This window comes from Vidua chalybeata, chromosome 6 (genome assembly GCF_026979565.1).
Source record: "Vidua chalybeata isolate OUT-0048 chromosome 6, bVidCha1 merged haplotype, whole genome shotgun sequence".
In the NCBI taxonomy this organism is placed as follows: domain Eukaryota; kingdom Metazoa; phylum Chordata; class Aves; order Passeriformes; family Viduidae; genus Vidua; species Vidua chalybeata.
The window spans coordinates 2,506,413-2,522,884 of record NC_071535.1 but is presented as its reverse complement, the minus strand read 5'-3'; the positions used below and the strand labels follow the sequence as shown (position 1 = coordinate 2,522,884).

General features: G+C 61.2%; 1 protein-coding gene across 3 annotated transcripts; it reads left to right on the top strand.

Moving 5' to 3' along the window:
* The first annotated feature begins 968 nt into the window (after positions 1–968).
* NID2 (nidogen 2) lies at positions 969–16,440 on the top strand. 3 transcript variants are annotated; one of them, XM_053944634.1, is made up of 22 exons: positions 969–1,157; positions 1,852–2,160; positions 5,479–5,711; positions 5,952–6,325; positions 6,895–7,044; positions 7,122–7,367; positions 7,555–7,755; positions 7,884–8,102; positions 8,379–8,522; positions 9,255–9,383; positions 9,467–9,610; positions 9,693–9,812; positions 9,895–10,128; positions 10,834–11,070; positions 11,158–11,379; positions 11,504–11,673; positions 12,701–12,830; positions 13,386–13,557; positions 14,002–14,159; positions 14,694–14,817; positions 15,468–15,580; positions 15,674–16,440. In XM_053944634.1, exons 1-22 carry the CDS (start codon positions 969–971, stop codon positions 15,682–15,684), a joined length of 4,029 nt encoding a protein of 1,342 aa, XP_053800609.1. In that variant the 3' UTR covers positions 15,685–16,440. The 3 variants fall into 3 exon arrangements, with proteins under 3 accessions (XP_053800609.1, XP_053800608.1, XP_053800610.1); XM_053944633.1 differs by having other exon boundaries at positions 13,383–13,557; XM_053944635.1 differs by lacking the exon at positions 10,834–11,070 and having other exon boundaries at positions 13,383–13,557.
* Positions 16,441–16,472: the final 32 nt, after the last annotated feature.

Below are 16,472 nucleotides of genomic sequence, written 5' to 3'. Positions count from 1 at the left end.
AGTGACAAATCGCTGTCACTGCAGCAGACAGGGCGGAGGGTGTGAGGATTCCTGTCGGGAACGCCATGAATGTGTCCCTGATTTATTTCTCTCGGCAGCCTACAGGGGTTTGACACTTCCCTCCTTGTTATCTGGCATTCCTCGGGCACGGCGGTGCCTTGGGACAGATGCAGTCTCCGGGCCAGGGAAGGGGAAAACGCTCCAGGAAGCTGGAGCAGAGCTTTTGGCTGCTCCCAGCCCGGATTTCCAGGAGCACTCATGGAGTGCAGCTGTCGGGGTTTGAGCTCTTCCTCCCCTCCACCACTGTGGGTGCTCCCACCCCGACCCCCCGCCGCAAAGGCGGGGAATTCTCCTCGATCCATCGGTCACTGCAGAGCTGGAGATGACGGATGATGGGACAGAGAAAGGATAAACAGCGCTGACCCCGCGCCCGGCCCTGCGTGCGTGGGGCCGCTCGCTGACCGCCTGCCAGCCGAGCTGCACGACAGATTTTGGCCGGGGGCTGCCCGCGTCCTCCCCCCGCCGCTCCCCTGGGGATGAGGAGTCACGTTTCTTCCCGGCTCAAGGGAGCAGGATCCGAGGGAGCGAGCGGGGAGCGGCCCCGACCCCGGCTGGACGCGGGCCCGGCCCCGGGGGGGTCGCGGCGAGGCGGGGAGGGGATGGGGGGCACCAAGAGGGGGGCAGCGCTCTCCTTCCCGGGATGCCCCCTCGGGGACACCGCCGCTGTGGTACCCCGCTCCCCCCCCCCCGGGATGCCGCTACCGGGGTGATGGGGGCCTCAACCCTGGACGGATTTTGGGTAAAACCTGATTGGCCCAGTCCGGGGACGGCCGCTGCTTGGCCACGCCCCTCGGGCTACTCCCCGTCCCGCCCCGCGGGGCCGGGGTCGCCCCGTCCGGTCCGTGCGGCTCCGCTCGGCTCCTCCCGCTCGGCTCCGCTCGGCACCGTCGGGAGCTCCCGGTGGCGGGATGCGGGCGGTGGCGGCGGTGCTGGCGGCGGTGCTGGCGGTGGGGGCAGCCCTGCCCCGCCCGGGGCTGCTCCCGCACGGCCCGGCCCGCGGCGATGCCCGGCTCCGGCCCGGAGACGACGAGAGCTCGCCGGGGCTGCTGCTCCGCCGCGCCCTCCGCCTCTACGGCCGCGCCGCCCGCCGCCTCTACGTGAGTCCCGCCTGGCCCCGCTCCCTGCTCCCTTCTCCTTCCCTGCCCTCCTTCCCCCCGGCCGCTCTTACTCCCTACCCCGCTTCCTCCTCTCCATCATCTCCCTCTGTCCCTCCAGCTTCGCTCCGTCCATCTCTCCACCCTCTGTCCCTCCCTCATTCCAGCCCTGTCTCTCTCCATCTTCCCACTTTGCTTCCCTCCATCCTTCTGTCCCACCATCCCTCCTTCCCTCTGGCTTTTCACCCCTCCATCCTTCCTCCCACTCACCCCCTTCCTCCCCTGCCTTTACACCCCCTCCTCCTCCTCCTCCTGCCCGCCCCTGCCCCTCCATGTGCTCCTTCGCTGTCCCACCGCACGTGTTTTCTCCATCCATCCGTCCGTCCGTCCGTCCATTTCCCCCTTCCCGCGGTCTCCTGCCCGCCGTCTCCGGCTGCGGAGGAACAAGAGGGCTTTCTCCTCCGCAGCTGTTCCCCCGCCAGCAGCGGCTGCAGCTGGGACGGCCCCCGAGCCGCAGCTCCCTGGGGGACGGAGAAGCCCGAGGTCTTTGTTTTCTGCCCGGCCGGATGGGGCCACGCGGCCTCAGGGCTCTCAGCCCCGTGCCCCACTGCACCGAGGAGGGGGGGGACGGGGCAAAGGGACCCGCAGTGGTGGCACCTCTGCGGCTCCTGAGCACCCTGCACCGCTCTCCCTGCAGGTGGGGACCAACGGGGTCATCTCCACCCAGGATTTCCCCAGGGAGACCCAGTACGTGGATGACGATTTCCCCACAGACTTCCCCGTCATCGCCCCCTTCCTGGCCGACCTGGACACCTCCGGGGACAGAGGCAACATCTACTATCGGCAGGATGACTCTCGGGACGTGCTGGACCAGGCTGTGGGATACATCCAGGCCGGGTTTCCCCGCTCTGCTGGCGCCTTCGTGCCCACCAATGCCTTCATTGCCACCTGGGAGGAGGTGGGCGCCTACCAGGAGCTCTCCCAGGACACCGAGCCCTCCACGAAGGTGAGGCCAAGGGGCTGAGCTTGGATGCCCACCCTACGTGTCACGGGAGGATGAGATTCTCTTGTGTGGTACCCAAAATGCTGGGTCTTTTCTTTCTGGGCAGCTGGATGGTGGCTCCATCCATCCATCCTTGGGTGAGCACCAGGAGGAACGTGGAGCTTTCCCCCTCTGATCAGAGCTGTGGCAGTGGTGGGGTTGTTGGCCAGAAGAGGTTTAGAGGTTGCCTTCATGGCTGGAGGTGCTTGAACAAGGACATGGAGTGACAGGGCAAGGGAGAATGGCTTCACATTGCTTGGATCAGATATTAGAAAGAAATTCTTGGCTGTGAGGGTGGTGAGGCCCTGGCACGGGGTGCCCAGAGAAACTGAGGCTGCCCATGATCCCTGGCAGTGCCCAAGGCCAGATTGGACACTGGGGCTTGGAGGAGCCTGGGACAGTGGAAGGTGTCCCTGCACATGGCAGGGGGTGGAATGGGACGAGTTTTAAGATCCCCTCAACCCAAACCATTCCACGACTCTGACTCTTTCCAGACAAAGCTTTCCAGTGCTGGTAGCTCTGGCTTTGCAGGGCAGAGGGTGGCTGGGGGCAGCTGGGGGAGGCCCTGGTTTAGGTCACCCATTGTGCTCCTGACCTTTACTGGTGGCTCGGGGCTGGCCCTGTGCTGATCGCGCTGCTGGTGAGCAACCGGCTTTGGAATTTCCACCGTGGGCTGATTTTGTGCCTGGAAAACAAGCTCATAGGTGGTCTGCCAGCACGGGGCGGGGTGGGGGGTGACCTGTGCTCTCCACCCACGGGGCTGATAAGGCTCCTGCGTGGGTGGACCTCCAGCGCTGCCTGTCCCGGGTCATGAGCTGTCACATCAGGCTGATGACGTGCTGAGGAGGTGACAGCGACGCTCCGCCAGCTGCGCGGCCTCCGAGGAGCTGAAAAGGATGAGCTGCACCAGGAAAACGCTGGTGATGGACACCCAGAGCTGGGTGATGGGTGATGGGCTCTCCCCCAAAGCCCAGCAGCAGCCACCAGGTCCTCAAGGACCACCAGAAGCCATCCCCCCACTCCGGGGCCCTTTGGTGGCACGTTGCTGAGAGGGAAGCCAAGCAAGGCAAGAAGCTGAGGTTTGGAAGGAGACAAGGCACATTTTTTCCTCTCATTTAAAAGTTGGGAAAACAGCTGAAGAGATGCCATCAGGGGCCTCACAGCGACCTCATGGCCATCGAAAATGCAGCCTCCTCTTCTTTTCTCTTCCCCGTTGTGGTTTTTTCCTCCTCTGAGGAGTTTGGATCAGGCTTTAAAATGAAACCGGTCTTGTTTGGAAATGAGGAGCTCCAGGGAAAGCTCCTGAAATGCAGCTTGTGCCTGTGCTTTGCTGAGCTCCCCTTCGCCAAAACTGCTAAAAATCTCCCCAAACACTACTTTTTTTTTTTTTTTTTTTTTCCCCTGACCAAATGTTGTTTATGGAAACGCTGCCCTCCTGCTGCTCAGAACCAGGACTGACTCCAAAGCCTTGCCCCCTGCCCTGGAAAGACATGGCTAATCCCTTTTGAGGCCTAAAAGTGGAAAACTGGGTTGAGATGGGGAGCAGAGGATCCCCAGAGCCCCTCTTTGGGGGTCCTGCCTGGGTGGGAGGTCTGGCAGTGCCCTGGCAGTGTCCCCTCCAACTCCTTGGGGCATGCTCCTGGTCCCTGCAGTGACATTTTCCCGGGCTGCACAAGGGGACAAGGCTGAGTCTGCTTCTGTAGGAGCAAGACTTGCCCTTTTGGGCTGGAATTTGCCCTTTGCAGCTCTTTGCTGGGGGCTTTCCCCCCTCCTTCCCTTCATCCCACCGTGCCAGCACATCGATGTCACCCAGCGCGTCCCCCCTGGCCACCCACCCCAAGGCAGAATGAGTCCTGCAGCTGCTGCTGAGATTTGGCTGCGTGGGGGAGGAATCCAGCCCCGGGGGGAGGGGGGTTATTCCACCCCCCACCCTCCCCCTCCCCCCCCCCCAGCTTTTTTGGCCGCCTTTTCGGGGTCTCTGAATGCCCGAGTGTGTGACAGGCACAACAAGGCTCTTTATATCCCGCGGGGCTGCCAGGAAATCCAGCGATGCTCCGGGGGCCCTGCGCCCCAAAATCAGGGCGGGTGGAGCGGGGGGAGCCCCCAGCCTCCCTCCCGCTGCTCCGGGGGTGAAGCTGGGAATTCAATCACTTTTCCTTCGCTCGGGCGCCGTTCCCTGCGTGCTGCTTCCAGCGGCTCGGTGGGAAGGAAGGGCTTGGAGGAGCAGGAGCTGTGCGAGGGTTGGTTCCTCGGCGTTTCTGGAGCGTGTGTGTTGTCGGGTGGCTCGGCAGGGCTGTGCCGGCTCCGGAGCCTCCCCGTCCGGGGGTTGTGGCCGCGGTGCCGCTGCCTGGCACGGCCCCAAGGCTCGCAGGGCTGCCTGCCTATAGCGGGATGTATGGGAAGCCGGGAGCACAGGAATGTTTTTTCCGGAGGAAACCGAGCTAAAATTGTTCTCAGGGACGAGCAGGGGCGGGATGTGGGTTTTCCTCTGGTGCTGATGGGATGGAGCAGGGGGGTGTCAGTGGGAGGACAGGAGTGAGGGGCGCCTAGTGCAGAGCATGGCCAGGGATGCTCTTGGGACACCCTCGCACTGAGGGAGTGGCCAGGCTGTGCCCTGGGCTCCCAGGAGGATGCTGAGCATCTTCCCAGATTGTGGCACTCGGGGTTTGGCTGGGCATGAGCAGCCCCAGCTCCTGCTCTTGCCCAGGAGATCTCTGCAGGCTGATCATGGAATGGTTTGGGTTGGAAGGACCTTAAAGAACATTCAGTGCCACCCCTGCCATGGGCAGGGAACCCTTCCACTATCCCAGGTGACTCCCAGCCCTGTCCAACCTGGCCTTGGACACTGCCAGGGATCCAGGGGCAGCCACAGCTGCTCTGGGCACCCTGTGCCAGGGCCTGCCCACCCTCACAGCCAGGAATTCCTTCCCAATCTCCCATCCATCCCTTCCCTCTGGCACTGGGAGCCATTCCCTGTGTCCTGTCCCTCCATCCCTTGTCCCCAGTCCCTCTGCAGCTCTCCTGGAGCCCCTTCAGGCCCTGCAAGGGGCTCTGAGCTCTCCCTGGAGCCTTCTCCTCTCTGGGTGAGCACACCCAGCTCTCCCAGCCTGGCTCCATGGAGCTGCTCTCTGTTGGAGGGCCCTTTTGGGGTGCTTGCATGCCCTGTGGTGTGTGTGGGGCTGCCTCTCACATCCCTGCTCCCCTTCCTTCACTCCTCTGCTGTGCTCCTGCCCCTCCGTGCCGTCCGTCCGTCCATCCATCCATCCGCTCTCCCTTTGGCAGCTCAACACCTTCCAGGCAGTCATAGCCTACAACGATGAGGACACCTACACCATCTTCCTCTACCCCGACGGCGGCCTCCAGTTCCTGGGGACGCGACCCAAGGAGTCCTACAACGTCCAGCTGGAGCTGCCAGCCAGGGTGGGCTTCAGCTGGGGGGACAGCGATGACCCGAAGAGGGACGGGCTCTTCCACAGCCTGGCCAGCAGCGAGCAGGCTCTGAGGAACCTGGAGAGGTGAGTGGAACCTGGGGGGCTCTGGGTGTGGGCAGGGGGAGCAGGGTCACCTTCTCCCAGCCCTGGAGCCTTTTAGAGCCTGGAAAAAATTTGGGGAGTGACCTTGGGGTGCTGGGCTGCACCAGGGGCTCAGCCCCACATGCACGGGAGCTGTACTGGGGTCCTGGAGGCGTGGTGCCACCTTTTGGGGTGGCTTTCCCAGCATGGCTGTGATGATGTTCGTGTGTGCTGTGTCCACAGGGAGAGCAACACGGGAATCCCCGGCGTGTGGGTTTTCCACGTGGGCGGCACGGAGCGCGTGGAGCCGGGGGGTGGCAAGGGAGCTGCTCCTGCTGTGCCTCAGAGCCCCGCTGAGCACCCCAACCCTGGCACCGCCGGCCACCCCCACCCCCTCTCCAGCCACGCATCCACGGCCCAGCGTCCCAGCCACGGATCCCACAGCCCGGTGCTCCTGGGCTTCGTCCCCGGGAGGAGGGACACCCAGGAGCGGAGCCGCTGGCTGCAGCCCAGAGGGGACGGTGGCACCGGGCAGAGCTACTCTGCCAACCCCTCCTCCTACAGCTCCGGCCAGCACGGCGTGGGCGTGGAGGAGGACGTGCATTTCAACCCCGACGGTGAGCGGCCACAGCCCCTGCGGTGGCCCAGCGGGGACAATGACCCAGTGGGGACAGCGACCGAGTGGGGGTGGCTCCCTGGCTGGAAAGTTCACCCCGTCCCAAGCGGCCAAAGCTGCTCCTCTCGGCCCCATCCCGCTGCCAAGGGGCTGCTGGAGCCAGTCCTGCCCGCCGGGCTTGCCAAGGGAAAGGCGGGAGGCCCGGAGCACGGGACGGGGTGGGAAGCTCAGGGGACAGGTCCCAGAATTGGCCTTGCCACCCTCCCTGCCAGTCGAGCCGCCGTGGCACGTGCCCGGGGGAGCAGAGGCCCCGTCCCCAGCCAACTGTCTCCCAAAAATACCGTCAGGAATTTGATCTCGTGCCCTCTGTCAGATCTGCCTGAAATCGGGCAACAGGTTCCAAGCCCTCCACCAATCCCTCTGCATCCCCAGTGACTCTCTTGGGAGCCGCCGCTGCCAGCTGGCTCGTTTCCAGGCGGTGCTTTTGGGGCCAAGAAGGCAAAGCACCCACCCCCCCTGTGAAGGGTGGCTTTGTCATTGTGTCCCCAAGCGTCTCCCCTCTGCCCCCAGTGTTCACCTACAGCGCAGCCAGCAAGGAGACGTGTGCCCAGCACCACGGGCGCTGCTCCCCTCACGCCTTCTGCACCGACTACGCCGCCGGCTTCTGCTGCCACTGCCGGGCCACCTTCTACGGGAACGGGCGGCAGTGCCTGCCCGAAGGTACGCGGGGCGGGCGGCGGGGACGGGCAGCCCGTGCCTGGGTGGCCGCTGCCAGGGGTGCCCATCTCCCCACCCAGGGGCCGTGCATCGCCTCAACGGGAAGGTGAGCGGGAGCCTGAGGGTGGGACGGGCGTCCGTCCGCTTCCAGGACGTGGACCTGCACGCCTACATCGTGGGCAGCGATGGCAGAGCCTACACGGCCATCAGCGGGGTGCCCCAGCCCGCTGCCCGCGCCCTGCTGCCCCTGCTGCCCGTCGGGGGGCTCTTCGCGTGGCTCTTCGCCCTGGAGGAGCCCGGCTCTGAGAACGGCTTCAGCATCACCGGTGAGCGGGGATTTGGGAGGTGCCGTCGCTCCCAGGGGTGTGGCTGCTGGGGGTGGGGTTCATGGCAGCTCCGGGGTTTCTCCAGTCCCTCTCTCAGCTGGCGCTCACCTCTCGCTGTGACTCCCCCGTGGGAAGGACGCTTTGGGGTTGTCCCTACAAATGGTGAGCGTTTCCTTTTCCCGCCCAGGCGCTGAATTCACCCAGAGCCTGGAGGTGACGTTTTACCCCGGTGGGGAGACGGTCCAGGTAACTCAGACAGCCGAGGGCCTGGGGCCGGACAATTATTTAAGCCTCAGGACACACATCCAGGGTGAGGTGCCATTCCTGCCCGAGAACGTCACCGTCCACATCACTCCCTACGAGGAACTCTACTCCTACTCCAGCTCAGGTAAGACCTGTGCTCACCTGCCTTCAGTTCCTCACACACCACCCCTGAATGCGCGAGAACATCCCGGCCACACCGGTGCTGACACCGTTTCTCCCACATCCCACGGCGTTCTCCGTGCCATCCGGCAGCCGTGGCATCCTCAGGCCAGCGGGAATACGTGGTGGCCGCGGGCACCGCCAACCAGACCTTGTCCTACCGCCTGCGCCAGAACATCACCTTCTCGGGGTGCCCACACTCGCGGCTGCCGGCGCGGCAGCGGCTCTCGGTGGCGCGCGCCTTCGCCCTCTTCGACGGCCACGAGCACGTCCTGCGCTACGCCCTGGCCGCCCGCATCGGCCCGGCACGAGGTGAGCGCCAGCACCCACCCCCGGGCGCCAGTCCGTGTGCCAGTCCGGGGTGCCGCCGTGTCCCGAAGCTGCGGTGCGCTGGCTTTGCCCAAAATCGGCCAAAAAAGGAGGGGTTTCCCGAGCAGTTTGAGCTGCAGCGCTGCCGGCGTGGTGGGGGTGGTTCCCTGCGCGGGACAACGGCGCTGCAGCGCAGCGGTGATCAAGTGTAAGTGGGGATGGTCGCTCCCTGTGTCTCCCGGATGTTTTATTCCCCCCAACGTCCCTGTGCGCCCGCAGACGATGCCGAGAATCCCGGGGTGAGCCCGTGCCACGACGGCTCCCACGCGTGCGAGGCACCGGCGCGCTGCCAGCCCGGCGTGGGCACAGAGTACACGTGCGAGTGTGCGGCCGGCTACCACCCAGATGGACGGGGCTGCCGAGGTCAGCGGGGCTGGGGGGGAGCTGCTGGTGGTCACCAGTATTTGGGATGTCACAGCACCCACGGAGCTTCCCCGAGCACAGGGATGTCATGGGGGGAAACTGAGGCAGGGTGCTGGAGGTCCCTGGGGAAGCGCTCCGGGAGCAGACAAAAAAGAGAAGGGTAAAAAAAGGAGAGACAGGAAAAAAGCAAAACCGATGGAAAAATAATTCCTGCGTTCCACAAATCCAGCCATCTTCGTTGTTGCTTTCCTATCACTCCAAGCTTCACATTGCAAATTTATCTTCCAGTTTTAGAGTCCCTTTCCACAAGAAGCTGCCCAGTGCCTGTGAGCTGCACTGCACAGTGATGCTGGCAAGGAATTCAAGGATCCTGCCTTTCAATAAGGAACAGCTTTCCTTCTCCTAAAATCCCAGGTTAAGTGACCAATCTGATCACTTAATTTAAGGAGAAGGAAACCAAGTTTTAAACCACAAATAGCTGAGAATATTGGTGTGCCTTGAACAAATGCGTCTTTGTCAAAAACTAGACACCCAAAGCGATCTTGTTCTTTATTCCCTTCTATTTTGAGCTGATTAGAAAGTTAATTCTGTAATTTATTAAGTTCAGTGACAGACATGGGATGGGCAGCGTGGGGCAGGATATTCCCTGTCAGACCACGAGCAGCCAGACCCTGAAAATGGGGGGGTGTCCCCACCACCATCGGGGTGCCCGGTGTCTCCTCCTTTCCCCAGACGTGGACGAGTGTGCCGAGGGCCTGAGCCAGTGCGGGCCCTTCTCCGTGTGCCTGAACGTGCCGGGCAGTTACCGCTGCGAGTGCCGCGGCGGGTACCGGCCGGCGGGGGACGGGCAGGCGTGTGTGCGTAAGTGCTGACCCCCGCTGGGCTGTCCCCGACTCCCCGTGCCCCGTGGACGTGCCCTGACCACCCCTCCCCTGTCCCCACAGCGCTGGCACCGGCGAGCGACCCCTGCGAGGACGGGCGGCACCCCTGCGCTCCGGGGGACCGGGCGCGGTGCCTGTCCCGCGGTGACGGCCGCGCCGCCTGCGAGTGCCTCCCCGGCTACACCGGCGATGGCATCCACTGCTCCGGTAAGGTGGGCACGGGAGGGGCCCCCCGCCACAGCTGTGGGGGTGTCCCTGTCCCCGCTGATCCCATCTTCCCCCCGCACAGACGTGGACGAGTGTGCCGAAAGCCCGTGTCACCCGGCCGCCGTCTGCTACAACACCCCGGGCTCCTTCTCCTGCCGCTGCCGGCCCGGCTACGCGGGCGACGGCTTGCAGTGCGCGTACGGTGAGGTGCCCGCTCGGCCCCGTGCCCTCTGCGCCCGGCACAGCTTCCCCGGCCTCACTCTTCCTCTTTTCTGGCCTTCCAGCGGTGGAAGGGAACCCGCAGCGCCTCACGCCCTGCCAGCACGAGCGGATGTACCCGCGGGAGGTGCCGCCCCTGGGCGACGGCCACGCGCCCCAGTGCGACGAGCAGGGCCGGTACCGGCCCCTGCAGTGCCACGGCAGCTCCGGGCACTGCTGGTGCGTGGACGCCGCCGGGCAGGAGATCGCCGGCACCCGGACGGCGCCGGGCACCACCCCCCCACGCTGCGGGAGCCCAGGTCAGTGACACCCTGCGGGGAGCAGGGTTGGCTCCTTGGGCATCTGGCTGGCGTCCCAAAGGCTTCCCACTTCGGCCCAGCTGCCGGCAGCGTGGGGACAGTGGGGCCACAGCGAGTGGAGGGGACCCATAAACTAAACAGCCATAAATTAAAACTTGAGACGTTTCACCTCAGCATGAGGAAGAATTTCCTCATGCTGAGGGTGGCAGAGCCCTGGAAAAGCTGCCCAGGGAGAGTGTGGATTCTCCCTCTCTGGAGATATTCCAGACTCACCCGGACACATTCCTGTGTCACCTCCTCCAGGTGACCCTGCCTTGGCAGGGAGGTTGGACTGGAGGATCTCCAGAGGTCCCTTCGAACCCAAAGGATTCTGTGACTCTGTGACCCTCTGCCCAAGCACCCTCCTGGGGCTTCACTGAGGGCAGGATGCTGTCGAGTGGGTGCATCGAGGGGCTCCTGGGTGTTTAGGGTGCCCTGGCCCATTGGGTTACAGTGGCTGTGGCCATTGGGCCATCTCCTGTGTCAACTTACGATGGAGGGAACAGCTGTGGGGTGTCGAGGGGGCTGGAGTGGGGCAGCCCTGGCCCCCGCCCCAGACCAAGGGGTGCTGGTAGACACGGGAGAAGTGGTGCCAAGGTGCCAAGTGGCTCCAGGGGAGCTGGTGGCACCCCCTGAGCCCGGGGTGGGGACGTTTGCCGCCGGCAGAGTCCATCCAGCAGCTGACGCCCTGCGAGCACGCGCGGATGTACCCGCGGGAGGTGCCACCAGGGCCGTCACCCGTGGGTGACGGCCACGTGCCCCAGTGCGACGAGCAGGGCCGGTACCGGCCCCTGCAGTGCCACGGCAGCTCCGGGCACTGCTGGTGCGTGGACGCCGCCGGGCAGGAGATCGCCGGCACCCGGATGGCGCCGGGCACCACCCCCCCACGCTGTGGGAGCCCAGGTCAGTGACACCCCGGGGGGGCACAGGGCTCTGCAAAGCCCTGAGTCCCCCCCGAATGGGGTGGTGACTGTCACCCTCCCGTGCCAGAGCCCACGGAGCGGCCCCCCAGCATGTGCGAGCGCTGGCGGCAGAGTTTGCTGGAGCACTACGGGGGCAGCCCCCGCGGGGACCAGTACGTGCCGCAGTGTGACCCCAGCGGGGACTTCACCCCGCTGCAGTGCCACGGGGACAGCGGCTACTGCTGGTGCGTGGAGCAGAGCGGCAGGGAGATCCCGGGGACGCGCTCCGAGCCCGGCACCACCCCGCCCTGTAAGAGCCCGGCGCCCCAAAGCGACCCCGGCCGCCGACAGCGCGGGCACCGCGCCCCGCTGCGGGCGCGGAGCCGAGGGGACGACGCCACCTGAGCGGTGTCTTGTCCCCTCCGATGTGCCAGGTCTGCCCAGCGTCGCCCCGCCCAGCGTCCGGCCCGAGCCCCGGCCCGACGTGTCGCCCCCGGCCGCGGGGACGTTTCTGCTCTACGCCCAGGGCCAGCAGATTGGCTACCTGCCGCTGAACGGCACCCGGCTGCACAAGGAGGCGGCCAAGACCCTGCTCTCCCTGCATGTACGGTACCCTTGGGGTGGGGATGGGGTGCAGGAGCACCGAGGGGGTTTGGGACAGGCTGGTGCTGCCCCTTGGCGTTTTCACCTCTCTCTGAAGCACTTGTCAGGGTTTGAGGGTCTCCAGGGTGGATGCTGGTATCTGGGGACATTGGCTGTGCTGGCTGCCTCGGTGGCGCTTTGGAGAAGTGGTGATGGCTTCCCAGTGGCGGAGGGCAGGGTTAGGTGGGATATTGGGATGAAATTATTGACTGGGGTGTGGGGAGGCACTGGCACAGGGTGCCCAGAGAAGCTGTGCCTGCCCCATCCCTGGAAGTGTCCAAGACCTGGTTGGAGCAGCCTGGGATAGTGGAAAGTGTCCCTGCCCGTAGAAGGGGTGGAGCTGAATGATCTTTAGGGTCCCTTCCAACCCAAACCAGTCTGGGATTGTATGGATTCTATTTTTACCTCCCTCCAGCCATCCCCAGTAGAAAGACAGGTCCCAGACCTGGGACTGCTCACGAAGGGAAGGAGTTCAGGTGCTCACAGAGCTCTCCAGGGTTGGTCTCAGCCCAGATTTCCAGCTGCAGGGCTGGCCTTTTTTCCTTCTCTGGACTCCCCTTGGAGCGTGGCCATGTGCTCTCCAGCCAGGCCAGACCAAGGCAGAGGAACGCTGAAATCTGGGCCAGGACCCTCCCCGCACCCTGGGGAAGTGAAGGACCTTGCCAAGTATTCCCCCTCCCCATCCTGAAGGTCATTCCCCGGGCTGGCTTTGCTCTTGGAGCACCCTCTCCTTCAGGCAAAGGGTCCAAATCCATCTGGATGAGGGCGTGAGCCCGCACCAGCTGCCCTAAAATCCTCTGCTGAGGGATTCAGCCTGGGGGGGTGCAGTGGGAACAGAGCAGAGTTTTGCTGGGGAAATGGGAGATCTGGGTGTCATTCCCCACTTGCAGCGCGTCCCAGGCAGCTCTCAGTGCCGGCTGATGGGTTGAGGTCTCTCCCTGAGCCTCCTGGCAGGATCTCAGCCCATGTCCCTCTCCCGACCCTGGCAGGGCTCCATCGTGGTGGGGATCGACTACGACTGCCGGGAGAGGATGATCTACTGGACTGACGTGGCCGGCCGGACCATCAGCCGGGCGGGCCTGGAGCCAGGCTCCGAGCCAGAGACCATCATCAGCTCAGGTGTGCTCCCGTCCCCAGTGTCACCTGCCCAAAGCCACATCTGCTCTTCCCATCGCAGCCCCGGGCTCCTCCCGTGGATGCCTACATAAAAACAAAGGCCAGACAAAATTAAGACAAAATTAAGTGGTTGTATTTATTGAAGGTACGTTTTGGGCAGACAAAGCCCACCCAGGGGCTACACCCAAAAATGGACAACAGGTTATGCATTTTCACACTTTGGTCTATTTGCATATTGGGGTTTAATCTTTTAATTACAGCTTCAGCTAATGAAGTCGTTTACCCCACGTTTGCTGCCCCCAACTCACTTTTGTTCACATCTCTGGGGGCCTGAGGCAGTGAGGTGTCCTTGACTGCCAGGCCTGGAGAGGAATTGTGCCTGCCCCAAAATGGGGAAGCAGCAGCTCACACTGCAGTTCAGAGTTACACGCTGAAGAATTACAGGTTTACAAATACATGAAAAAATCCAAAAGTTAAAGGCATCACCATCGGGCTGGCGATGCCTGAGGGATCCCGGAGCGGCATTTCCCCACCATGAGCGTGGCCATCTCCCAGCAGGCCTGATCAGCCCCGAGGGCCTGGCCGTGGACCACCTGCGCCGGGCCATGTTCTGGACGGACAGTGGCCTGGACAGGATCGAGCGGGCCCGGCTGGACGGCTCCGAGCGCCGCGTGCTCTTCGACACCGAGCTCGTCAACCCCCGCGCCATCGCCGTGGACCCCGTCCGAGGGTGAGCAGCTGAAAGCCCGCAGGCATTTTGGGTTTGGGCTTTTGCAAGGTGCAGAACTCGGCCCCGTCCTGACCCTGCACGTCCTGTAGGAGGGATTGGCTCTGCTCCCCAGCCCCCTTCTTTTTATTGAATAGCTCGAGATTTGGCTCAAAGTGCTGTTGCAGTATCAGGATGTAGATTATTTTGGAAAGCTGTGCCTCCAGGGTGCTGTTGGGATACAAAATGTGCTGCTCCTCAGACTCGCCCTCGTCGAGGAAGCTGCTGCCTGCAGGAGTTTGGGTCATAAACATCTCTAATGTTGTTCTGCTTTGCTCGGAGAGGTTTTTTTCCTAATCAAATAAAGATGGTTCAGGCACTGATAAGGGAAAAACCAGGCCTTAGAAGCAGGATCATCTCCCACCACTCCTTACTGTTGTGTGCCCTGTTTGTGCATTATTTCCCAAGCAACCTTTACTGGACGGACTGGAATCGTGAAGCTCCCAAAATCGAAACTTCCACTGTCAATGGAGCCAACAGGAGGGTTCTGGTGCACACAGACATTGGTTTGCCCAATGGCCTGACTTTTGACCCCTTCTCCAAGCTGCTGTGCTGGGCAGATGCAGGTAATGGATCACAGAAGGTCACACTGAGCCTCGTGGGAAAATCCTGGGTGTCTTCAGCCCAGTGCTACCTGTGGGCTCCAGTGTTGGGCCAGCTTGGTTTAGATTGGATTTTAGGAAATATTTCTTCATGGAAATGTTGTTGCTCAGGGCAGTCCTTGTCCCTGGAGGGATTTAAAAGCCATGTGGATGTGGCATGTGGGGACATGGAGCAGTGGTGGCCTTGACAGTGGCTGGACTTGGTCTTAGGGAGTTTTTCCAGCCCTGAATTTTACGATTCTGCATTTTTAGGCTGAAAAGCTGTTTCAAAATGTAATAAATCAGGAAAAGGCTCTTCCCCCAGATGGTGCTGGGCACTGCCCAGGCTCCCCAGGGAATGGGCACAGCCCCGAGGCTGCCAGAGCTCCAGGAGCTGCCAGGGATGCCCAGGGTGGGATTGCTGGGGTGTCCCGTGATCCTTGTGAGTCTGTGAAATACACAGAACATATCTGGTGTGGCACTTCCAGCGGGATGGGGGAATATTTTGTGTTTGAACAGGCACCAAGCACCTGGAATGCACATTCCCAGACGGCACCGGCCGGCGCGTCATCCAGAGCAACCTCAACTACCCCTTCAGCATCATCAGCTACGCCAACCACTTCTACCACACGGACTGGAGACGGTGAGCAGGGAAAAACCCAACCCCTGCCTGCCTGGGAATGCTCAGCTCCCCTCCCTGAGAGGAATCCCAGCCTGCTCCCAAATCCTGGAGCCTCCCCAGCGCTCTGCTGGGTCTCTGAGCGTGGCTTCAGCAACACCTGCTTGTAAATCTCAGCACGGAGGAGTTGTTTAGACACAAGCCCAGCTCCCTGGGAGGGACAGAAACAGTGGTTTGGGGTTTTTTTTTTTTTTTTTAAACTGAAACTTGGCTCAAGTCTCTGGATGTAGATGAGGTCCAAGGAAAGATCCTGTCCTCAGGCGTCCCCTTTGCCTCGGCAGCAGGAACTCGCCTCTCTTCCCACTCCAGCTGGAAGCTCTCACAACTCCCATCCAATCTTAGGTTACAACAAACACTTAAGGGCTTGCCACGCTTGGAGGGGACTCTCAGGGAGATAATCTCTCCTTGGAAGGCTCTTTTCTGTGGCTGCATCACCACTGAGAAATGCACTGACTGAGCTGGAGGAGGATTTTGCAGGGCAAATTTCTTTCCACTTGTCCTGCAGGTGTTCAGACCAAGCTTGTCATCTGCCTGTTCTTAAACACACATAAGTAGGGGAAAAAAACCCAGTTTCATAGGTGAATAAAACACTTCTTCCCCTTTTTTTTCACCAGGGATGGGGTGATAGCTGTAAATAAAGAAACAGGCTCCTTCACTGATGAGTATCTTCCAGAGCAGCGATCCCACCTCTATGGAATCACAGCAGTTTATCCCTACTGCCCTGGAGGTAAAAACCCACCCAAACCCCATCCCCTCCTGAGTTCTGATGGCTGCTGGGTGCCTGACACACTAAAAAAAAAATCTCCATTTCTCCCCACAGCCAGGAAATAGTTACTATTTTCAAGGAAACAAGGATCTTTGCACGCAGAGGAATTTCAGACCCAGAGAACTGTCACTGCATACAAGGGGGGAGAAGTTCCTCACCAAGGCCAATGACGTGCCCTGCTTTCCTGCAAAAGATTTTCAAGTATTTTTTATAGTTATACCTCAAGACTTTACTACTGTATTTTTTTACCAAGTGGAAAATGTTGAGATATCACCAAAAAAACCAAAAACGTTCTGGGAAGCTCAAGCCATGACTCAAACTCTCTCTCAAATGCAAGGAGATTTAAAATGTAGCTTTTTTTTTTTTTTTCCTCCAATGTTTTATTTTATTGGAAGAAGAATGGATTCATTTTTCATAGTTTTGACAATCTGACCAAGAGGTCCTTTTATCCAAAAATAAGAATTAAGTGCCTATGGGAAGCTGTGGATGCAGTAAATTGCTGGGTCTAAATAACAAACAGCCCTGAAGACAGAGGCTGTGTGTGCTCCAAAATCCTGCAGAACAGGGATGGGATGTGGCAAAGGCATTCAAGATTTTCCAGAGGATGATTCTGTGTTTTCACCACTGCCTCCATGCATGTCTTTTAGTATTTATATTAGAAGAATATGCTAGGATTGATCTGTTCATGCTTGTTGGGTCTTCCAAGTGCCTTCCTAGACCTACCCAGTGTAGACCAATACATGTTCAGAAATACCAGTTACGTTGTAATGCTTCACTTTTTCTAGGTTACTTCAATAATTGAATAAAAAAGGTTGGTTTAAGTTGCCCTTTGGATTCAGTTTTTCACTGTTTC